This window comes from Lepisosteus platostomus, chromosome 2 (assembly GCF_059453375.1).
Source record: "Lepisosteus platostomus isolate fLepPlt1 chromosome 2, fLepPlt1.hap1, whole genome shotgun sequence".
Lineage (NCBI taxonomy): Eukaryota > Metazoa > Chordata > Actinopteri > Semionotiformes > Lepisosteidae > Lepisosteus > Lepisosteus platostomus.
The window spans coordinates 61,325,729-61,349,845 of NC_142612.1; the positions used below are offsets into that span (position 1 = coordinate 61,325,729).

General features: G+C 42.1%; 1 protein-coding gene and 3 non-coding genes across 5 annotated transcripts; all 4 read left to right on the forward strand.

Moving 5' to 3' along the window:
* The first annotated feature begins 1,682 nt into the window (after window positions 1-1,682).
* On the forward strand, window positions 1,683-22,281 carry atg16l1 (autophagy related 16 like 1). Of its 2 annotated transcripts, XM_088611213.1 has the most exons (20): window positions 1,683-1,812; window positions 3,058-3,175; window positions 3,532-3,625; window positions 3,794-3,899; window positions 4,017-4,090; window positions 5,373-5,624; window positions 6,099-6,164; window positions 8,027-8,113; window positions 8,968-9,027; window positions 9,343-9,390; window positions 9,890-9,992; window positions 10,528-10,633; window positions 11,544-11,614; window positions 13,303-13,374; window positions 14,407-14,527; window positions 15,765-15,870; window positions 16,727-16,876; window positions 17,480-17,527; window positions 17,702-17,803; window positions 18,493-22,281. In XM_088611213.1, exons 2-20 carry the CDS (start codon window positions 3,064-3,066, stop codon window positions 18,584-18,586), a joined length of 1,872 nt encoding a protein of 623 aa, XP_088467339.1. In that variant the 5' UTR covers window positions 1,683-1,812; window positions 3,058-3,063; the 3' UTR covers window positions 18,587-22,281. The 2 variants fall into 2 exon arrangements, with proteins under 2 accessions (XP_088467339.1, XP_088467349.1); XM_088611223.1 differs by lacking the exon at window positions 9,343-9,390.
* LOC148676684 (small Cajal body-specific RNA 6) lies at window positions 10,028-10,295 on the forward strand. Its single transcript, XR_015931075.1, has one exon.
* On the forward strand, window positions 10,863-11,130 carry LOC148676685 (small Cajal body-specific RNA 6). Its single transcript, XR_015931078.1, has one exon.
* On the forward strand, window positions 13,978-14,244 carry LOC148676686 (small Cajal body-specific RNA 6). Its single transcript, XR_015931077.1, has one exon.
* Window positions 22,282-24,117: the final 1,836 nt, after the last annotated feature.

A 24,117-nucleotide genomic window follows, 5' to 3' on the forward strand; every position in this document is an offset into this window, starting at 1 on the left:
GGAACTTAAAACTGCTGACCCTCTCCACTGCAGTCCCACTGATGTAGATAGGTGTGTGATCTCCTCTCTGGTGTTTTCTATAGTCCACAATCATCTCCTTAGTTTTACTGATGTTCAGAGAGAGGTTGTTCATGCTGCCAGAGTTTCAGCCTCCTCCCTGTATGCAGACTCTCTCAACGGTGCGAAATTGAAGAAAACAATGCCTAATCAACATCAACACATTGACAGGCGTTATATCTTTTTTTTTTTAAGTGCTGGGATGGAAGACTTCTAATGAAAATCTAGTTGCTGCTGTAAGTAGTGTTGAACCATAAGGAGGTTGAATTAGGGAGCCTACTGTGTGTGAAGTACTGGATTATTTGGCAAAGGAACCAGTATAGTATGTATATATAGTCAAAACTAGATATAATCAAAACACTGTAAAAGGAATTTCTATCAGGAAATTAACTAATTGATTTCATATGCTTCATCACTCCAGGACAGCCCTGAAACACTGACCGCCTTTCAACACACACTTAGGTGTATGTGCGTGAATCACAATGGTTGTATTTTTCATGAAATAACAGTAACACTAGTGGACGTAAAGTCTTAAACTGAAGAAGCAGTGCAACTGAAAGGAAGTGTCTGCATCCTATAAAACGCCCTTCAGAATCCTTTGGCATGAAAAGAGCTTTAAAATGTAAGAGATTATCACTCTTAAAATCAATACGCACTACATAAGGCTAAGGCTCTCAGTCTTAGTCCTACAGTACCCCTATCTGTGCACTGGATGACACTTTATTCTGTAGTCCGACCTTGGTTTAAATGCACTCTGGTACAGTGATCCTCAAAAAATAATTGATTTTTAGTTTATATTTAAGGCCTTCCTTGGTTGCAGCTCCCCGTGATCCTGTTTTGGATGAAGAGGTTAGAAAATGAATAGCTGTATTTGAGATTTTATTTCACATTTACCTTCAGCTCCCAAAAAGATGAATGAGATGTGTAATCTTTGTTAATGATCTTTTGCAATGCTTTTATTCAGGTGTGTGAGCTAACCAATTGAACTTGAGCAGGAGGATAACCTGACTGTGAATGAGTCTGATAAGTGTCACTTCTACTGGTTCATCACCATTTGGTCAACTGTTAACAGCTGTTTAGTCAGAATTTGGAACAAATTCTTAATTAGCAAGCTGAGAAGAGACTGCATTTGGGGGGAGGGGTATTTTTAACAAGTCTCTTTTGCTGAAAAAGTCGAAACCAGCAAGCAGATTAGTTATTGGTGCCAAGTGGTACTAGTGATTAAGAGTCTTTATTATGCTCGAGGGTGACTTTTTGTTTTTACAGCGGCAGTTGGTATGCAGACGAAGAACGAAGGAAAATAACGACAAACAACAAACCGCATACATTTTTGCATGAAGGGTTTTGTTGGCGCAAAAAAACAGATACAAGGCTTCCCAGGACCAAAATTGAAAAGCACTGAACAACTTCAATCGCCCATCATCGTTTAAGTTTTATTGTATCACTTTGTAGAATGCTATAACTTGTTAAACCAATCTTTTTCTAGTTGTGTATATTATTGTTTTAAGTGTTTGGGGGGGAAGCCACGCTTTACTAACGCGCTCAATTAGCTGGAGCCCACGTCTCGCGATAAAATCCGAGAATCTCCTCCTGCGTTGCAAAATGACACGGAAAAGGAAGACGCCTCAGTGATGCATTTTTTCCGCGACAGCTACTCAGGTAGGACCCTGCCGGGGGAGAGGCTGTAGAGCGAGAGCCAAGATGGCGGAAGGAGGAGGGAAGGCACTCTAAGATAAATCGCCGTCCGAAAAATAGGTACTGTAATCTTTATGCTTGGCTACGGTACTGATTTGGTATCGCAGCGCTGCCTTTTTTAGCGCCGCACAATTGATACGTATGGATGAACACACGTATATGTATTGTCGTTTTGAGAAATAATAGCAGTACTGGAGAAATGCGTTGTGCCGTGAAGCGACTTTTCAGATAAGCGCTGTTTATTCGATTCATGTGATAAGTAGAGGGTCATGCTTATTTTCTTAATGCAGCTCCTAACGTTCTATTAATAGAAGGATTAAATAAGACTGAAACATCCTGCTAACGATTGCACATGTTGTTGAAATGCGTACTTAACTAGTAGATGGTGACCTTACATTTTTTTCCAGTTAAATTGAAAGTGATCTGTGTAGGGTACCTGGCAGTCGGAAATGAAGCAATCTCGATTTATGGCGGTCTACAAATTTAGAAAGCGTGGAATAACTTTCCTCCTCTCTGAGAAAAAAAATGCAGAGAACGCAAAGTTTAAAAAGTGCATTATCACATTGTCTGGTGCTTTAGCTATCTGTTGAAACGTAGTTTTAATACTTTCTTTCCGTGTTCATTATCAGTACCAAAAGTCTTTTATCGTCTGAGCTGGGTCTTAAACGTTTGATTGAACCGTGTTTTAAATGTCCCTGAAATTGGCTTTGTCCTCTCGGTAAAGCCTGTTTTGAACGGACGGAGACCTTGGTATTAAATGTACGATTGGCTCTTGCCCTTATTCCAATTAAGGAGTTTAACGTTAATATCGGCTATCTCGCTGCACACGCCGTAGTCCTCGAGTAAACGTGTAGTTGAAGTGAGTAAATCGGAAGCCTGTCGCTTTTGACCTGCTGACTGTGGCCGCGAACGCTGACGCTGGCCGTGCCTGATGTTCACAAGCCCCAGTGTAGTTCTGGGCGTGGAGCCGGCGGGGTGATCTTCTGACTAGGGCACCAGCTCACTCTTTCTCTTGACCTCTTTCTATCGCCACATGGTGGTCAATTCAAGACCGAGGTCCTCCTGGCCTCCTTTTACCCCATGCCTTTTGCATGGGAACTTGCCTCCGTTCCGTAAAGGTTTATATGAAAAGGAAATGTGTGGAGGCACACCAACCCTGTCCTTATTGGCAGCGTGTAACACGGGGTAATGGAGGCGGCCGTTTATAACGGCGTGTTAAAATACACACTCGTAATGTTATATCTATAAAGGAGAGGGCACAGTTTGGAAATGCCGTGACAGTTCACTGACGGGTTCTTTGTGCAGGTGAAGATGTCCGGGGTCCGGTTTCGGGCTGAATGCAGCTGGAAGAGGCACATCGCCGAGCAGCTGAAGCACAGAGACCGCGTCCAGAGACAGGCCTTCGAGGAGATCATTCAGCAGTGTGAGTCATTGCGCGCCCCACACCTAGCGCCACCCAGGCGGGGGGCTCCGATTCTCGGTTTCAAGGACTTGTATACGACACCCTGTAAGTCTTGAGCTGCTGCTTTGTTTTTAAGGTAAATAAGTCGCTTTTGCATTGGTAAACTTATTTGCTAGCGGGTAAGTTCGAATATTCAAGCACTCCATTTAATTTGCCTTTTTATTTCAGTTTTCTGAGACAGCTGTGCAAATGCTTCGATGTGCGATTGGGTTGCTTATTGTGTTAAACATTTTCTTCAACGAAGACAACCGTGATTTTTAAAAAAATACTGCCATTTTACGTAGGAAATTTTCCTTCCTTTTTTTCCCCCCTCACAGATAACAGACTCCTTGAGAAAGCAGACTTGCAAGCTGTTCTTGCAGAAAGACGCCAGACTGAGAAATATGATATCCAGAACAGACATGACCTGAGGTATTGAAGTCTCTCTACACTTAAGCTGTAAATGAACATGTACTTGTCCTCTTACTATGTTTATAGTGTTGTGTGGTTTTTAAATACTTCACTAAAACCCTACATGTGAGTGTTGAGAAGATGAATTGTATCAGAGCTGTAGGAGAGCTCACTGCCTGTGGTTTGCAGCCCAGGGGCGGATGGGGGACGAAGTGAGACCCTGGTCCAGGAAATGTCCCAGATCCGAATCAAACACCAGGAGGAGCTGACTGAGCTGCACAAGAAGCGCGGCGAGGTCAGTGTGCTTCTCTGGCCGGCCGATAAAAGAATCGGGATGTTTTGTGCGTCTGTCTCTGTCACTGAATTCTTCAGGTGGATTTTAATCTCGTGGCATTTTTCATTCCTGCTACAGCTGGCCCAAAATGTTATAGAACTGAATAACCAAATGCAACAGAAGGATAAGGAGATCCAAGCCAATGAGGCAAAGTGAGTATCAGTGGCCAGTCCTGTGGACTCTGTGGGTCTGGTTTACATTGTGCTAGGATGTTCTAGTCCTTGCCTTGTTCTGAAATAATGATCTCTGCTCTTTAATTTTATTATTCAAATGAATTGCTTTGGTGTCATATGTAAAGCTCTATTTTTTCCTGGCCTTTTTAGTATCAAGGGTGGTATTTGTGACAGGTTATCAACCAAGTTAATGTCTGGAACATTAAAATTGGAGGTCTGCTTGCCACTGACATGGCTAAAAAGGAAAGGTGTCATTCCTAATTTTGCATTTCAGTCTATTTCTCCGTGCTGTGAGGGAGAAATCCAATACATCTGAAAAATCTGAATACCTGATAACCTATGAAAAAGCTTCAGCCGTATTGCATTGAGGAGTAAAGTCACCTAATCTGCTGGACTGTATTTGATCTGGTCCATGGTCCTCTATTGATTAGAGTTTTCTTTCCAGATCTTTAGGTTTTCTACATCAGTGATTAGAAATGAAAAAAATAGTTCTAGATGTCAATTGTAGAACAAAGGCCAGATGCGGGTTGATGCAAAGGTTGACTAAAAATGATATGTCTACCTTTGGGGAACTACCTGTGGTTTAGCATGACTGTTTTGGTGTCCCTTGGTTGGTAAAATAATCTAGGGTTCATTCTTCCTGAAAAAAGGTGAAGAGTAGTTTTTTCAGATGAAGGGTTAAGGCTCTGACCTGGAAGGCTATAGGTTCAAAGGCCAGGTGGAACTCTGCTTTTGTGTGTCCTTGAGTTTGAAGGGGTACTCATGTAAGTCACTTTGACTAAAGGCGTCCACCATATTAATAATACCAGGATCATGAATACTGTTTTTCTGTTGACCATTCTAGGAATGAGGTATTTAAATGTTGGCATTTGTTGATGAAAATTACCTACCCATATTCAATTATTTCTTTTATAAAAACTGAAGTCAGTTTTCGCTCCTGCTACTGGCAGAAAGCTCTAACAAGTATGTGCCTGTTAAGAGCCCTTGGACCACATGGGGCCTTGCATGTGGTTTTGAAAGAACCCAAGGAGTTTTCTCATAACCCATCTGGTTAGCCAGGTCTTTTGTTATATGCTCATGCTTGCAACTATTGATGTATTTAGTTTGAGAGCCTTTGGGGGGTAAAGAGCTAATGAGTAGTTCTCAAATATTAATCATTGAGTGTCCAGAGCCTGAGATGGTGTATTTGAGTTGCTCTTGCCTCATGGTTTACTTGACACTCTCTCTCTCTCTCTCTCTCTCTCTCTCTCTGGCCCGGCAGGATGCTGGAGTACCAGCAGCAGATCGCCCAGCTGGAGGGGGAGTGCCGGGAGCTGAGGAGCAGCCTGCAGGACCTGGAGCGGGCCAATCAGACCCTAAAGGACGAGTACGACGCCCTGCAGATCACCTTCAGCGCCCTGGAGGAGAAGCTGCGCCGCACCACGGAGGAGAACCAGGAGCTCATCTCCCGCTGGATGGCCGAGAAGGCGCAGGAGGCCAACCGGCTCAACGCCGAGAACGAGAAGGACTGCAGGTCAGTGAGGGCTCTTCCCCCGGCCTCTCCAGCCAGCCAAAAGCTCACTTCCAGGCAGCTGTGTCATATTGATCCAAGAGGGAGGGATTTGTCATAAAATGCAACCGAGTAGCCATAATGGCATTTTAGCTTCTTGCATCCTGGCCTTGTGTGATATAATTAGAACATGGAGGCTAAGTATATCCGTTACAGAAGTGTTTTGGGAAACATGAGTAATTCTCCTGTTTGGTAATTCTGAACCTTTTTTTCTGTAATAGTGTGGTATAGTCACAGCTCGCAGTAAAGTGTCTTGGATTCTTAAAATGCCTAAAAGTTAGAATCGTGGACAGCAGGCTTCTTGCCTTTTGAGCTGAAATAAACCTGCATCAAAGGAGGTACTTTCTTGTTGGGTGGTGAATATTGCCATTAGTGGAGAGTGAGTAATCTGCTGAAGTAGACGGGTCTAGTTTATTGCAGTGTAACTTTCATTTCCAGGCGCAGACAAGCCAAACTGCAGAAGGAGCTTGCAGATGCAGCGAAGGAGCCTCTGCCCATAGATCCGTGAGTTGATGTTTTTCCAGAGTCCTTGGTGCTAGCTAGGCTTCCCTGAATCCAATTTAGTCGGAATAGGCTTTCTTCTCCTACACAAAACCGTGGAGAACAGTTGGAGTGAAATTAAAATGAGTTCTGGAATATACTTTTCTCCTTTTGAAGATAAGAGTTCGGTTTCCCTTCTCTAGGCTTAAAGGAAAGGATAGTGACCCAAGCCAGAATGAGTAAGAATTCCTTTCATTACTGCAGACAAAATTAATACTACACAGAAGGTTAAGATATCATTTCGCATCTGGTCCACCATTCAAAATCTCTCGGCAGTGTCATGGTGTACTGGGCGTATGTGCTTCTCATCACTTAAAGTGACATTAGACAATGAGTGCTTGAAGAAATTGCATCATGTTCCAATCAAAAATTGGTAATAGACAAAGCAATTACAAAGTGAAATTACAATGAGCAAAGTAAATTACAAGAAATCAAAAGAATGGGGAAAAAGACAAGAAGTGCAAGAAATGAATGGAAAGTATATGTTCTTGCTTTGGTAAAGCAAGATCTAGTTTAAATCAAGTCTTGTAATGCAGCTGAGTTATACTACTCTTGCGCAAAAAGAATGCAGCACAGCAGGTTTAATACTTGAACTAGCTGCATATCACTGGCTCTGCAAGAAGCATGCGTTTACGTTTAAGATTTGGAACAAAGGTCTTCCCATTTTAAGTGAAAACAGTTTTTGGCAGTATTTTCTTCATTCTTTTAGTGTCCTTATGTATAGAGATGTTCTGGTGGCTTCCCCTCCTTTGTAAAAATTCAGCTGTTCTTGTTTTCTTTTTTTGTGTATCATGTTAAAATCCACCTGCAGAGCTGGGGTGGAGATCTTCTGTTACAAAGAATCAGTTCAAAACTATGCAGAGTTTTTAAAGGGTTTGTGTGCATGCAACTCTAGCCCTGTGAAAGCCTAAGCCAATTTTCCAGCTGGTCAGGGAGTAGAAGGTTGCTGGTGGCCCATTTTCAGGCTGTTTGATCCTGAAAGGCTTTTTAATCTGTTGCTATTATAGGAGAGCTGCGCTGCAGTAATGTAGAGCCAACAAAAACAAATTGGGTTTTGTTCCTTTAATATACATTATACAATCAAACATTTCTAAAGTTTCAAATTCAGGGCAGATGTTTTTGCTACTAAATTATTGTGCAGTTACAAGTATTTAGCTTGTAACGGTGGGGTTAGAAGAGTTTAAATTCCCTATAAAATTGGCATGTTTATGTAATTTCTCTTCCTGAAGTGATGCCATACTTGCCACACAATTTTATCTCCATATCCCTGAATGTGTACTAATTACTGTATAATTAGCAAAGACATAAAAGAAATCCAAAGTGAGAATTTATACCATATAGCTAAGCCAAATACAAAATTGTTCACAACCAAACAGTACATTTTTCTCAGCTAAAAACATTGAGCAGTAGTTTAATTGGCAATTAAACTGCTGGCAGTGAAGTGTGTTTCATTAACAGTCAGTCAAGCTTTCCGACACTTATTGCTTAACACAAGTTAAAAATGAGGTGGAAAATTAAAAGCTAAGACTGCAGTTGAAATATTTGCAGTTTTAACACCTAACCACCTCAACCAATGGATGAGATCCAGTCCTAACTCCAGCAGCTGTTTGCTCCACCCTCCCCTTTCAGTTCCTAGAGAAGGATCCACCTTCCCTCACATCTTTTTAGCTTCTGACCATGAGCAGGCCAGCAGTCAGAAGGCAACGCCAGCTGGACACTGAGTAGGAGGGGTTAGCTGAACCATCTACAATGATGGGGCACTACTGCAGGAGCCGGGGCTGGGGGCAGTGCAGGCGCAGGTGTGATCTTGTGTTCCCCATCCACAGAGATGATGATATTGAGGTGCTACCAGAGGAGGCTGCAGAACAGGCAGGGGACACCTCACCCACCAGAGGAGCCTGCCGTACACCCAGGTAGGAGCTATGGGAGTTTGAGGGCTTGGATTGTGGGTGCTGGAGCTCAGAGGATCTGGAGTCAATGTGGAGTATGAAAGCCCATCTATCCTCACTGATTCAGAATTGCCCTTCTGAGACTTTATGCTGCATGTCCTAATTCTTTGCTTTGGATTGTTTTTGAAAGTTTTCCCTAAAATGGATTCCTAACAATTCCTAAAGAGTCCTATATGAGCAGGGGGTTGATCTTCACTTTGCCTTAGATATACTGGGTTATCTGAATGCATCATACTGGTCCCTTTATCTGTGGATCATGTGCCGGTCTTAAATGATCTCTGTGCCATTTAGAGCAATCGTGCTGTGTATTTGAGGTTATTTAAGTGTGCTAAAATGTAGAGCAGCTCATTGTTCTTCCCAGTGGCACCTGTAGTATTTTAAATACAGCTTTCCACGGTTCTCCAGTTTAATTCAAATTTTGATGTTCTCAGTTAAGGGTTCTGGGGAGGAAGGCTCCTAGACTGATCAAAAGACAGACCCCTTTGTCAGAGGTTAGGATTGACCCTATAGCCTGGGGGCTCATGGTTCAAACTAGGCCGTGTTAGAAGGAGCTGTTCCCGTTGTTGGTTGCATTTAGCAGAAAGGGGCTGTCTGTTATTTGCTCAGCACTAGAGCTCTGCTGCTTGCGTTACGGGTTCACGGTGCAGGACAGATCAGGTGTTTTGGTGAGGAGCACGTCTCTCAGGTCAGCATGGAATTGCATCAACTGTCTGATCTACAAATAAATGTCCGTTGATGAAAATAGTGCGCATACTTTTGTGATTCTTCCTCTTAATTGAGAATTTTTCAGTTTTCTCTTTGTCACCTCCTTTTTCCAGTAAGCGAAACTCCCAGCAGCCACCCGGAGGTCTTCTGGACTCCATTTCTAATATCTTTGGGTAGGTGGGCATGTTTCTGTGCCAGTCTTTCTGTAATTAGGAAGAGGTGTGCTGTTATGCATTGCAGTGATACATTTTGTTCTTTCTTTCCATGCCTTGCTGTGTCCTGTCCTGACTTCCTGTGTCTTCAACCCAACTCTCTCTCCACCTGGACTCTCCTGTCTTCGGCTTCAATTTGACGTCTGTGTCCTCAACTTCATTTCCTTTTATTGCTTTTTGTTAACATAACTGTACAACTTCAACTGTCCCTCCTGCCCCCAACCTCTTGAATGTTCTTTGTTGGAACATGGGGTTGATTCTCTGCCTACACTGCAGCCTATCTGAGTCTCCAATTCTAGGGCACCATATTTCTGATCGTTCCAGGTGAATCTTAGGGAAAATTACATGGCTTGGAGGTTTGATGCCAGGCACCATTATTGCACAAATATTTCAGTTTGAAAGTATGAGGTGGTTAACACAGCAGATTTCACTGATGGTTTTAAAGAGTCAAGTGATTTTGCTTGAATTTTAAAACCCTTTAATAGTAGGAATTTGTATACCTTCTAAAAATGAGTAAATATTCAGTCTAGTCAGTTCAAAGATACTTGTAAAGCAAAATACTATTTTCCATAAGTTGCTTATATTCTGATAGTGTACTATCAAGGTAGAACTGTAAGATCTAAAACTGTCAAATGCTGGTTAAGTATGATCTGAAATATGCAGACTGGCAACACAATTGCTTTAACGTGAGAAACAAGCACAAAGAAAACTGCATAAGGAAGATTTCACAGGGATTTAAGGAGTGATTTAATTTTTACTGGGTAATTCTTTACATTTTGAAATCTGGGTTTTGTGATCCTTACATTGATTTCTGCTTACCCAGGCGTCGCAGTTTGAACTCCTTCGGCAGCTCTCCGGAAAATGCCGAGACACACACTGGGGCGTGCGTGGAAGTGCGGGTTCCCACCACACCGCTTCATGTCTTCGTGAGTGTTTGCCACAGTTCTGTGACCACTCCAGAGGTCTGTGATGTGAAGTAAAAGGTCTGATGCCCACTGTCCTGTCCCAGCAACCCTTTGGCTCCCAGAAGCCCCTGCTCTTCTTCCATCATGCTCTAGATATGCATGTTGGGCACAGGTGCTTCTGACAGCCTGGATGTCCTCTTGACCATTTCACCCAGAGACCGTGGTGTTGAATGCATGAATGACATCCAACACCTCAAAGCATTAAGGAGCTTTTGGGTCTGTTGTGAGGACTGGAGCCTGATCTCAAGTTTTCAAGCTGAGACCTTTTTTCGAGTTATCAGACATGACAAAACCCTTAGCAAAACTGTTACTTAAGATGCTCTAACAATGGATTTTTCTCCATTATACACTATTTTTGTGGGTAAGATGCAACCAGTAAGAAATCCTTTTTATCGCTCTTTTCTTGGGTGACTTTCTGCTTGGCATATGTACCCATTTGTGCTTCAGTGGTGGGCAGAAATGCACGTGATGGGTTTGTTCTGTGATCCGTGTCCAGGATGCCCATGATGGGGAGGTGAACGCAGTGAGGTTCAGTCCAGGGTCCCGGCTGATGGCAACAGGAGGGATGGACCGCAAAGTAAAGCTGTGGGAGGTCATTTCAGGTACAGCCCATTTACTGGGTGTTTCTACTTCAAGACAAGATGAGTCTGCCTCCTCCTGTGACATTTAAACATTACTTTTGATACATTTTCCTTTGTTGGTTTTGCTACATCTGATTCTGTGAAAATAGTGGGTCATTGTGGAATTCATTCCTCCTGGGAGGAACCAAGGTGGTCAAACTTGAATGACATCAACCCAGACAGCTTTTCAATTGAGTTGAGAGCACGAGGAGGTCAGTGATGTGAAGTAAAAGGTCTGATGCTCACTGTCCATCTCAGCAGCCCTTGGGCTCCCAGGAGCCCCTGCTCTTGTCCTGTCATGCTCTAGTTGTGCATGTTGGGTCCAGGGGCTTCTGACAGCTTGGATAACCTTTTGACACGCGTCTCCGAGAGACCAAGGAGTCACGGTGATGATGGAGATCCAACACGGCCAGCTTTTAAGGAGTGTCGGGGGCTGGGATTGGCGTTGGAGCCTGATCTCAAGTTTTCAAGCTGAGACCTTCGTTTAGAAAATGTACTCAAAACAGAACCTCACTCTTTATTTTAATACGTTACTTTAAAAATCCACAGCAATGTGCAGGAAGTCTTGGCATACTTAAAGTACTCAGTGTAATTCTGGATGTGAGAATTAAAGATGGAAAAGTAATTTCTCAGTAGGACTTGACTTATTTTCTCCATCTATAAATTAGAAAAATGCAAAGTTGTGTGTGAGTGCATTCATGTTAAAAGTTGCTTATGAGGTCTTACTACTATTAAAGGAATTTTGTTTCTTGGGGGGGAAAAGTGAATTGTAAGGATTTATTGTAATTGCCGACTGCTTAGCCGTTTGGCAAACAGGGTTTCCATGTACAAAAGATATTAAAGGAAATCTTGTTTTGTGTGGAGCAAAGACTTAATGCCTGTCTCTTTCTAGGTCACTGTGAGCTAAAAGGAACTCTGACGGGAAGTAATGCTGGCATAACGAGCATTGAGTTTGACAGTGCGGTGAGTATACCCTGGTCAACAGTGCTCATGGGGGTTGGGTGGTTAAGTATTATAGTGGTGTTCAGCAAGCTAAACTAGGGGCTAAAGGTTTGTAGTTGGTATGGGTTGTGTATTCCTCTACATTGAGAATTACATCTTCCTGAAAGACTGTCTGGAAAATTACCTGTGAAGTCAGACTGCCCTGGGTATTGTGCTGAGTGGTAGGCCAGAAGTTGCTTTTCTTGTGGCAGTTATGTTACAAAAGTTGCTTAAAGTGCGGTGTGCAGTTTTCTTGGGGTGAAGTGGGTAGTACTGGGCATTTCTCTTCCTCAAGCCAGTTTTCAGTTCCTAATAACTGATTTTTAAAGCGTCAACCCCTGTTGTACCATATCTTCTAAACCGGTCACTTCCTAAATTCCTAGTCCACTGATACAACTGCCTGGGTTTTGAAACGCCAAACAGAGAGGATGTGCGATTAATCATGGCTAGATTTCATTATTGGTCTGTATCAGGTGGTGCTTGCGGGATGCGATTATAAGGCTCTGCATCAATGGTACAGGAGGCATGTGTATTGAATAACATTGCTGTAGTGAGACAACCCCCTTGTCTTGTCACAGTGGAGCTCGCAACAGGCCAGGGAGTGACAGTGCTAGAATCCTAGCAGGGGCTGAGCTGGGCTTCAGTTCAGGCTATCATTGATTTCTTAACCCCAGCGACGATTGCACTGACCTCTGAAGAAGGTGATTTAGAGTTTGAGATTGAAATTTGGGAACTGTAGTTCTCCAGGGCTAGGTATCAAAGGCAAAGTGTGAAAGAATTGTCCATGTTTAATTTTTGGCAATTAAGTCTCATCTTGCAGTCTGGCCAATACATAAATAATTTTCTCCCACACTGTGGTGTACCTCATCTGGTTGAAAAGATGTCTACTGTAGATTTTGAAAAGGCACTGCGCCACCATGTCACCCCACATTTATCCTTGCCGAGTTATGACCCTGGGTTCAATTCTGGACCTCGGCTGTTATCTGGTGGAATTTGTATGTTGTCCCCACGTGCTCAGATTGCCTTTCATAGTGAAAACTGTTAGGGAAACTGGCTCCTGGAAAAACCGGCCCTGGTGTATGTGCTTGTCTGTCTGCCCTGGGATGGACTGGCATCCTAACCAGGGTGTATTTCTGCCTTGTGCCTGTTGCTTGCTGGGATAGGCTCCAGCTTCCCTATGACTTGCATTGTAAGAAGTGCTTAGAATATGGATGGATAGGGTTCGCAACTTAAATTATCTGGTTAAAGGCAAGAGAGAAGTGTTAAGATTAGTCTGTTCAATTGGTTTAAAACCTATGTTGGGTTGGTCTTAAATCAGATTGTCTGCATGTGTGCGTATAATAAAACGTTTAGTTTTAGAAGCTGAACTAGCAAACTGAAGGAAGTAAAGTGCTATTCTGTAACTGAAGCAGGTTTTTTGTTTCGGGTCACTCTGTGGTCCTATTTCTGCCTGTGCAGAAGGCTGCTATAGAGAAGAGAGCAGGTTAAATAGGAAGGCTTACTGCTATAACTGCCTGCAGTGATGGGGATTTGCACTCAGCTGTGAGGTGTTCACAACCAAAGCCCTGCTACTATGATGCACGACAAGTTCTTGTTTTTTTTCCTTCACTAAAGAGAAGCTTGTTGGTGCAGCTATTCTGAACGTGACCCTTTGTTCCTCTGTAACTCAGGGTTCGTACCTGCTCGCTGCCTCCAATGACTTTGCCAGCAGGATTTGGACAGTGGATGACCAGCGCCTACGAGTAGGTATCAGTGCGCAGTGCCTGGTTCCCACTTTGCTATCTTCCTGTGGATTAGGGCTGGATTGCTCCCTCTCCTGAGAGAGTGGGATATATTTTAAAGACCATTAAAATATTCATTAATGAATTATTCAAACTGACTTTTGCTGGGTTGCATTTGGCACCTGTGCCCATTAATTAGCATTCTTGTAGTCTGTTCCCATGTCTCTTTTTAGTACTCTCATAAATGTGGGTCATTTATTAAATGTGTGAAGACTGCAAACAATACTGATTTTTACTGGATGATGCACTTATGACCAACAAGAGCAACAAATGTTTATAGACTTTAGAAAGGGGAATTTTAAGGTAAATTGTAAAAGAGCAACAGCAGACGTACAGCCACACAATTATGGAAATACTGCATTTAGGTATTAGTGTGACATGAATAAGCATTCATTTGGCAGGTAAATCCTTTTGAATCTGCCTGAGCGTTTTGATTCCACAGGGATCATATTCCATTTGTACTTTGCTTGAATGCTAAAAGCAGATTGTAGTGTTTCCTAAAGAAGGCTTCTTCTCTTTTTATCATATCCATCTTGAAGGCCTTGTTGTGGTATGGCACCATGAGGTCAGTGATGTGAAGTAAAAGGTCTGATGCTCGCTGCCATCCCAGCAGCCCTTTGACTCCCAGAAGCCCCTGCTCTTCTCCCATCATGCTCTAGTTGTGCGTGTTGGGTCCAGGGGCTCCTGACAGCCTGGATGACGTTTTGATCTGTGTCTCCGAGAGACCATGGGGTCACGGCAGTGAAGGACATCTGACAGAGCCAGCTTTCAAGGAGTGGCAGGTGCAGGGATTGGCACTGGCACCTGATCTCAAGTTTTCAAGCTGAGACCTTCATTTAGTGATACAATTTCTAAAAAAGTCCCGATTAAGGAGTGTTTCATATGGTGTATGCCTATCTTATGACTTCATCTGCTTTGGCTGAATTCAATAGGTTAGTCATGTGTGAAATTGGACACTGGAGCTCTTTAACCACATGTGCTTTGTTCCTCTAGCACACTCTCACAGGACACAGTGGCAAGGTGCTGTCTGCCCGCTTCCTACTGGACAATGCGCGCATCGTTTCAGGGAGCTATGACAGGACACTTAAACTCTGGGATCTGCGCAGCAAAGTCTGTAAGAACGAAAGCACTGCACCTACAGTAGTACAGGCGCACACAGGAGATCCCTTGGAATGGGTTTCCTGTAGCAGCTGATACAGTACAATAAGCCACTAGCCAGTGTGGTATCTGGTTGTCTTTGGTGTTGGAGCAGGGTGTTCTGAGCTCCTTTTGGAGCGTCGGTATCAATGATAATTATTCTGATTCATTTACCTTGCATTCTGTAACTACTATGTGCTGACTGCAGTTTAAGCTTTTCTTCAGATTGGATTTCAGAAAGAGTTTAGTTATCTGGACTGTGCTCTGTTAATTTAGTTTTTTCAGTCCAAACATCAAGTTCTATTTGTTGTACAATCCTGAAAGCTTAAAACAAATCTGACCTATGGTATTGATGTTTCATAAGGTACCTAAATTGTCAAAGAGGTGCCTTATTATACATTGATACAGTATTTGCCTTAACTTTTCAAACTCTCGTGATTTTGCTCAAGTGAGTTTTATTTATAGTGGCTTTGCTAAACAAACTGTATATACTCACATGTGGAGCTGCAGGTAAACGTCACATTTGAACTAGACCATCTACTGCTCCAAGTGATATAACTTGCTAATTTTGATACTCTACTGCTGTTTAGTAATCATAGGTGCAAACAAGTTATTAAAATCAGGGTAATGCTTCTGCATTTTTATTGCACATCATTGTTCTGCAAAACCTTATGCCATAAAAATGCTTAAAGGGTAACTGCAGTGCCAATTTCCTCTAACCAGTTAAGTCCCGTAACATTCTTTGACAAAAAATTACAAATTTTAAATTCACAAAAAAATGAACACTATAAATTTCCGTATTGTAAACTCACATTCAAGTTCCCATGAATTGCTACATAATGTGGCCCTTCCTGCTCACTAGTCACTGTAATGACTATTGTAAAGCGATGTCGGTTCTAATGTGATCTGCATGCAGAGTTAACAGGAAGTATTTGTTGGTAAAACAATCTAGAAATGAAAGCAATGTTTTTATTGGATTAAAAGATGTGTGATTGTTTACAATGTACTAGTGCATTTTACGTTTGTAGTATGAAATTCACTCATTAGTGATCATTCTTTCTAACCCCAAAATATAAATGGTATTGCAGTTCCGCTTTTAAATATGGCATGCACTTTTGTATGCACCTCCATTACCCTTTCTTTAATGCCACTTGTGTTTATGACCGTGGACTAGAGGGGTTGTTTTTCTAAATGTGTTGTCTTTTGACCCGCAGGTATAAAAACAGTCTTTGCAGGGTCCAGCTGCAACGATATCGTCTGCACTGAGCAGTGCGTCATGAGTGGCCACTTTGACAAGAAAGTGCGCTATTGGGACATCAGGTGAGTCCTTGCCAGTTCCATCAATCAGTTGTGTGAGGTTATTACCACCTCATTGCCTGGCCTTGACCAGGCCCAGCTGTGCTTAGCTTTCTGTGCTGGGATGGGAGATCTGTTACTAAAACAGGTTGCAGCTGTAATTAGTGTTGGCAGACAAGTAGGGGCTGCTCTTTCTTTAGAGCACGTTTGTGAACCAGTACTGCCTTATAGTGACCCTATACAGTGTGCGGTAAGAGGTGCCCTTGTAGGACAAGATGTTAAACTGAGGTCATGACTGCTGGGTCATCAAAGTTTCATTTCACTTGACAAAGCAATTTCCCTGCCTGATCTGGTGTTTTATAGAGCTGGGGGGCTGATGTGGGTTTCCTTCTGTGTCTAGTTTCTTTTGGGATTTAGAGGACCAGGTTTGTGCAAGAAATTATTAAATCCTTACCCATCTGTATATTGTGAAGATGGATCTGAAATGGTTTAGGATTAGGTGGTAATGCCATTGCAGTGTTTCTAAAATTCACTTTCCCTCGGTGTTCATTGAACGTTACAGGACAACGTTGCAGATCTACCTAGTGCTCACCAATAAATTGAACTGAACATGAGGCTGTTCTAGTTTCAAAGGTGAGAAATGCAAAAAATGTGCAGTGCGTTTGAGCATCGATAAGGTAGCACATCGGACAAGGCAATTTAATTGAGAAAAAGTGTCATCAGATCTTTCAGAAAAATCTGTCCTTTGTTTTTCTTTATAGGCTCTGCAGTCTTTGTACTTGTACTGTGTTCAAATTAAGAACCTTAACAGGATCAACTAAACCCCCACTTCTGCAGAAACGTGTTGTGAACTGCATGTTGTTTTTGCTGGCGCTCCCAGGGCGGAGAGCATTGTGCGCGAGCTGGAGCTGCACGGCAGAGTCACTTCCCTGGATTTGAACGCCGAGAGGACGGAGCTGCTCGCCTGCTCCCGCGATGACCTCATCAAGATTATTGACCTGCGGACCAATGCGGTGCGCCAGACCTTCAGGTGAGGCAGCTAGCGGGCTGAGTAGATGCTGTCGGAGACTGCGCTTGAGCTATAGAAACCCATCCTCAGCTCCTCATATCTATAATAGTTCCCTGAGCCCTAGCACCTCTCGCCTCAGTGGCTCCTGAAGTGCTTTACATACTTCATCCATCACTGTAGTGCAGGGGCATTATGTACCAGTACCCTCACTAAATTAGCATATGGAGTGAAGTTAGAAATTCTCATCGGTTGAATTAACATTATGCAAGCCCACCTACCACAACACCGTATTCTAATATTGCCATACTGGGACATTGGTGAACTTTTACTCAAGTATGTAAGCTAATTGTTCCACCAAAAGCTATTTAAATGACCGTCTTGTTTATTACCTTTTTTGTAAATCCAAAAAAGGAAAATTTAATTGAAAATTTTAAAATATTTTTAAAATCAGAAAATCACTGGTATTTATTTGGATATGAGTTGAATAAGACTTCACAAACAGCTTTATCAAGCTGGTGGCAAATTCTAGCTGTGCTTTCGGGTGATGGGATGTTGGGGCAGTTAAACAGGCAGCCAAAAGACGATGGCAAAGGTGAATATCCCAAAATGTCTTTTCCTTCCCAGTGTTCAAGGATTCAAGTGTGGCTCTGACTGGACAAGAGTAACTTTTAGGTAAGAAAATGTTTTAGTTTCCTATAGCCTTAAGCAAGCTTCTGTTACTTACTGTGGACTATCTGTGTTCCTGGTCCTGTTGCTGAAATCGGAAACGAGTCTGTTTCCTGAATAACAGAGCCATGGCGCAGGTGTGTAGAGACCTCAGTGTTAATGCCGTGCTGTCTTCTCCAGCCCCGATGGGAGCTATATCGCCGCAGGCTCTGCTGACGGCACCTTGTATGTGTGGAATGTGTTGACGGGCAAATTGGACCGGACACTAGGCAAGCACCACAGGTGAGTCCGTCTCTGACCAAGCTGTTAATTGGTTTGTAGCAGTTTTCCAAATGGGAAAAACAGTAGAATTTGATTATCTTTGATAAACAGTGGGTGAAACTAGCCCTTGGTATGTATTTAATTCCTCCCTGAGGAAAATGGGGGGGGGGGGGGGAGTTTGGAATTTTGATTTTTTTTACTTGTATGATAAACGCATTCCTTTAGAAAGGGAAGCACATGGAACTAGGGATCGGACTCATTTTGTTTGCATGTCTTGGACCACTGCTTGGGAGGCTTTTTAGCAGTCAGGGTTTTTGTTGGGCGAGTCTGAAACAAGATACCCCACCCTGTTGAAGCAGAAAGCCTCACTTGTTTCAAGAAACTCCTGTTTTTTTTAGATCCTGGGATCTAGTAAAAGTTTGCTTTTACTAGGCAAGAGGCGTGACTGATGGACTAACTAGAACTAAACTATTCAGTATGATAGGCTGATATCCTAATCTGTTTACCCTTCAAAAATCTTTGTCACAGGTCTGTGATCAGCCTCCATAGCTTTACAATTAAGTTGGAAGAAAAAAATGAAATGCTGACCAACTAGGATTTGTTAGTTGAGTTGATAACTGTGGATGAGTTCAATATTTCAATTTATGCACTGTATCGGTTCCATCCTTGTTTTGTTGTGCTGATTATAATAGCTTGCGTTTGTGTTGTAGCTCCACTATCAATGCCGTGGCCTGGTCGCCCTCTGGAACGTATGTGGTCAGTGTGGAAAAGGGAAGCAAGGCTGTGTTGTGGTCGGACCTGTGACTGGCTGATGGACTGACCAGCCAGCTCCTCTGGAGTGCAGCTTTGTCAGAGACTGGGCTGGGCAGGGCATGGGACTGCAGGAGATAGGACTGCCTCGGACAGCAGATCTCACCAGACCTTCTTGAAGATTCCCCTGATCATTATCCTGGAGAACCCGAGATCCAGTTCAGAATTGCCGTGTCAAACTTGGCCTGCAGTATGGAGATGTGATGGAGTGTTTTCTTTTCGTACAGCAAGAATCAGTTACCATTCCTTGGAGTTTGAAATTGTTTAAATCTTTTAAACTCTCCTTCAACGGTTAGTTTTTGGACCTATGGGAGACTGGTTGGCCATTAGCTATACCTTAGGTTGAAAAGCCAATAGCAGATATTCTTTTCAATGTAAGAAAGATAATTGCATATTTTGTCAATTTGCATGCTTGAACAGCAAGAACAAAGTCGTCTCAAAAGCATCTTCCAACAATTTTGTTAAACAATCCAGGGTCTACAGAAAGGTGGTCTAAATAGGAAAAAGGTACCAGAATGTTAATGTGCCTCAATGACTATAGCCAACACAAGATGTAGTTGCTGATGTCTGACATCTTTAACTAGGTGTTTTTTGACCACACAGAGGAAGTTCCCTCAAGTTAACCTGTTCTCTGAATCCCTCTCAAAACAAAGTATACCAGGCCCTTTTCAAAAGGTTGTAGAGTAAAATGATCTGCGCACAATACGGGTGTTCAGGAGGTACTGACACAAAGGAGAGGAAGCGGCTTAAAGACCTGTAACTTCTCACGTCTGATTGCTCAGAGCAGTTTTTCAGAACCAGTTCTCTTGTCAGAAGTGACATGCAAGTTTTATTAGTGAGCTTGCTTTTTATTTTACCAAGCTTTATCCTTTTATGAAGCCACCATATCTAAAGAGGAAGGTGTGCAGGTTAAAGAAAATGAGCACTTAATAGTAAGCCTGTTATCTCCAATGTTTATTTCTTAATGTGGACAACCACTCAAAGTGCAATTTCTGAATTTAGTTGCTTCAATTTGGATTTTTGTTAAAGCAGGAAAGGAACGAGTGGCCTTTCTCTAAGTAGATTCCCTTGCACCTGTTCAGAGGGGGTTCTCTTGTAGTTCTTGGCTTTGATCACAAGGTGGCAGTGTATGCCAGTCCAGAGAAGCTGGTTATTCAGAGGGAGAGTTGTTTAGTTTGAACTTTGTATGAAGATGCAACAAGGGTGAGTCTGTAACAGAGCTGGTTCAGATCATTATGTAAAGATGTATGTAGACAGCTGGTTTTATGTAATTGACTATTAATGACTCCCCCACCAAACAAAAATAATACAAGAGTTACTGGTTGTGCTGTGTGTTCAGTTTATATGGAAAACGGCAAATGAGGGTTTGATTTGGTGTTGTCATCCAGTCAGTACTGATTGGAGTTGTCTAAAAAGGTAACCCACAGCATTCCATTGTGAAATATTGCATTTTGTTCAGTTCTGGTTCATTGTTTGAAGACAAATATCCCCTGAGCATTGAAGTCTTTGTACCACATAATGCCCAAAATCAGTAAAGCAAGCAGTCATGTTTCTGTCCTTGAACTGCACCAAGCAGTTTTATTGATTTAAAAAATGTGCTATCAATGAGTGTTTTGATCTCTGGTAGTTTATGGATTTTATAGTTAAGAATCATGTTCAGACTTTACCTGGATTAAGACATGGTTTAGGCATCTTTACATTTCAGAAAAATGTATGTCCTATCTCTAAACACCAGTACTTGTATAAGTCCGAATTTGACTGCTAGGCAAAAAATTGAGAATCACGAAATTCTTGCTTAACATACAGACGTCTGGCCTCTTGTCCTGTTTTTCTGATGGTATTGTCCCGATTTGCAACTTAATCTTTGCATTGCATCTTAATACTCTGCGTTCTGCAGGTGTCAAAGTATTCCACAGTGCAGAAGTCTTTTTCTGTGGTATACGATACTGAGGAAATGTACCCGATGCCTCCTGTTAGCTGCTAAACCACTTCTGAAGTACTGCATCTGTCGTACATCGAGTAACTACTTCACATCCACAGCGCTGTCTTATGAAGAAAAGCGCATCCTTTAAACGGCTAGATTGGAATCATGCCTACCTTTTGTAGGCAGCCATAAAGAAACCTGTTAGAGGAGATTAAATGATAAGGTCTGTGTGGCACTAATTTGTTTTTACCAAATGTTTTTAACCACTGCGTTAAGACATGTTCCAATGCTGTAACATATCAATTTGGATTTTTTTTTAAACCAGTTGCTATTTTTTTTTTTTAAATCCATGGCCTCCCAGTCTGTGTGTACTAGATCTCTTCTAAGGAGGGTTGTGAGCTGTGTGTGCGGTCATTGAGTTTCAGCTGTTCTTGAACTATTTGAAATGCATCGCTGGAGCCCAGGGGTGTTCAGCTAGTCACAGCAGCTTTAGAAGGTGTTAGTGTAGAACTCCAGTTTTTAGTTTGTGGTGTTGAATATAATGCATTGTAGCTTTCCAGTTCAAGGAATTATAGAAGCCTTAACTTTTGTCTGGCTGGCTTTTTGAATGGACAGTGGATTCAGGTTCAATCACAAAGGTAGAAGATGACAGGAAGTGATACCCCTTTTGTTTGATTTGCTTGATAAGCCCTTGTCTTGTCTACCCAGTTTTTTAAACAGTCCAGAGTGCTAGCTGGAATAGCTTTATTCAGGGTAACTGCAACTCTGAAAAGAAGCACATCCCGTTTTTCATCTTTTTTGCATTTTCATTCCAGTTACTGTAAAGGTCATCCCTCAAGGTCCGTTGGTGACCCCCTGGTGCGTCTCAGCTACTTAAACTCCAATTTTTACTACTTGGTAAACTCATGTCGCGTGCATGCTTGTCTGAAAATGGTGTATAAACCTGATGTAGATGTTAAAGTGATCAATTGCAATGGGTGGGACTCCTGTCAGGACCCTCTCCTTGACAAACTTTTCTTGCTTTTCTGGAACTCATGTTATGGTGGGGAAAGTGTTGACTGCCCTTGGCCTTCTCAATCACTAGCACGTGTTTAATTTTTCCTTTCAGAAGTATGGCCACAGTAGGTTTGTGAAAGGTGTTTCCTTTTTAAACATGCACCTTTGTCCACATCCCCTGTAGTCAATGAACAGTCTGACACTTAGCCAGAGTTCATCTAGTAGCCAGTTACCCCACCTACTGCACAGCCCTTTTTCCCCTTCTGAAATTGGTCCTAAATCCTAAATACAGCACTCTGGTTCATAAGTGTCAATCCTGCATGTGTTTTATATCTTTGAATCAACATGGGTTTAAATTTGGACAAATCAGTTTGGTAACTTCTTACGTAAATAAGAGTGAAAGGCACTGCTTGTGACCCTTTAGAAAGTGACTGGACCCCCATTTCCAAAATGGGCGTGTATAGCAGTCACCTCAAAGTAAAGTGCAATATGTAATGATTGGTCGTCCGCGGGAAGATTTATTTTCTTGATGTAGGTCTTTGTAATGGGTAAAAGTCCATGTAAAAAGCTGAAGCCTGCTGCCCATTGGGCTGTCAGATGGGGTCTCCCTCTCTGAGCTGCCTCTGAGTCAGTGTCCCTGTCTAAGGCCAATAACACTCGTGGTTTGGTTGCACTTTATTTGAAAATGTATTTGCATTAAAGAAATGTGTATTCCCTGGTTTGCTTCACTGTAAATAAATATTGCATATACTCTTTAAGTTAAACTAAACCTGCCTGGTGTGATTTTTTTTATCCCCATTTTACTTAGTCATGGTTTAGCCTAGCAATGCCAGCATGCCCCTTATGCCTGTGCAGAAGATTCCCTTTGTACAGGGAACTTTCCCCATAAAAGGGGGTGTTCTTAGTGCCTGGTTCAGCCTGAAAGCAATATGCATCTGAAAACTAAGAATCTGGAGATTAAGCCCTCCATTCCAAAATGATTTAATCTCTTAATGTCACCCCTACAGCTGAGCAGAGCAGAACTGCTGACTCGTGGCACAGAGGATTAAAGCCGGGATACATGCTTCTGGAACCTTTTTTTTTTTTCTCGTCTCATCAGCCCAGACCCTTATACATTTAGGCTTGTGAATACGGTTATTTTGTGACCACCATTTTTTGCTTGTTAAGTTTAGAACCTAAAGTCTATTGATCAGAGGATCTGTTCCAACTCTTACTTGAAGAGAGCCAGGGTATTGGTTTCATCAACATGACTGGTAACACTCCCATCATACTTTGTGAAGTACCGCCTCACAGATTAATGGCAAAAATGCCTGTCCTCCAGCGTGAAGACTGAGCCCCATCTGTTTTTGGGAGTTGAGGGGCACACCCATTGTACATGGAGCTAATGCCAAAATTAAGTCTTGGCAGGTTCTATGGTGCATGATGCCCTGTGACGTAAAAGTTTTGCATTTTATTTTGTGCCCATTGTGGACTCCCTCCCCCCCCCCGCCTCATTTTTTGTATCTTTTACTACAAATTTACATTTTTGCTGTTTATTTGTTCCTTAATATATTGGAATTCTTATCTTCAAAAGGCGATTTAATCTTTAATAGGTACTTTGTTTAAATTCATCCGTTTTGGGTTGACAGTATGGAGGAAGTTTAAATCACATTTCAATGTTATGGCTGCCGTGATGCTAACTGGTAAAAGCGTTCTCAGTAGTGCCGTTTCTATGTGGGAAAAACGAATAGGGAACCACTCGCCAAAGAGGATGATCGGTTCAGAGATGCTTAATACTTTTAAGTAGGTGGTATCCTGCTCGGAGAGCTCTTGGTCTGTGACAGCCCACGTGGACTGATTGAGTTACTCATCCCTTGTTAAAAGAGCTCTTTACTACACATACTTGTCAAAACAAGCGGTGCATATTTGTTACATGAGTGAACTTCCCTTACTAATACAAACTCCAAGCGTGTGGCTCATTTATCCGTTTTTATCATTCTCTCCTTGGCTGTTATTTCACCTATCCAAATAGAGATTAAGTGTTATTCTATTTTAATTGTGTAATTTATACAAGTATTAAGTCTTAACATTTTATACAACTACAGTAAGTTTCTCATGGGCACAGTATTGATATTGCCATGCAGTTTGCCCTTTCAGTTATGGGTTTTAGTCTTTGCACAAGATTTAACTGTTTTGTAAATTTTACAAAAACCTTTTGTAAAAACTATTTGGCAGAGCTCATTTGTTTGTGTAAATTATTTTTCTGCAATAACTGCTCCATAATACGTGCAGTGCCAAGCTATTTAAATACATCAAGAATGTACCTTAACTCAACTGGTTTATGTCCAGTTACAAGCACTTGAAATGAATCAAAGCTTTTAATTGGATTTTAGTGTCGCTTTACAAGTTTTCACCTACAAGCAGAGATTTTGTAATCAAATGTACTCATGTTATGAGGGGTGAGTATCATTAATTCATTGGTAGTTTTGCAACTCACTTGAAATTGGCAGTGGACTGTGGAAGTAGTGTAAACAGACACTAAGCACAATAACTGTTTAGCACGAACATGAGTGAATCTCTGGCATATTCAGCTTTTGAAGCAAAATACTTTTTAGAATGCTACAGC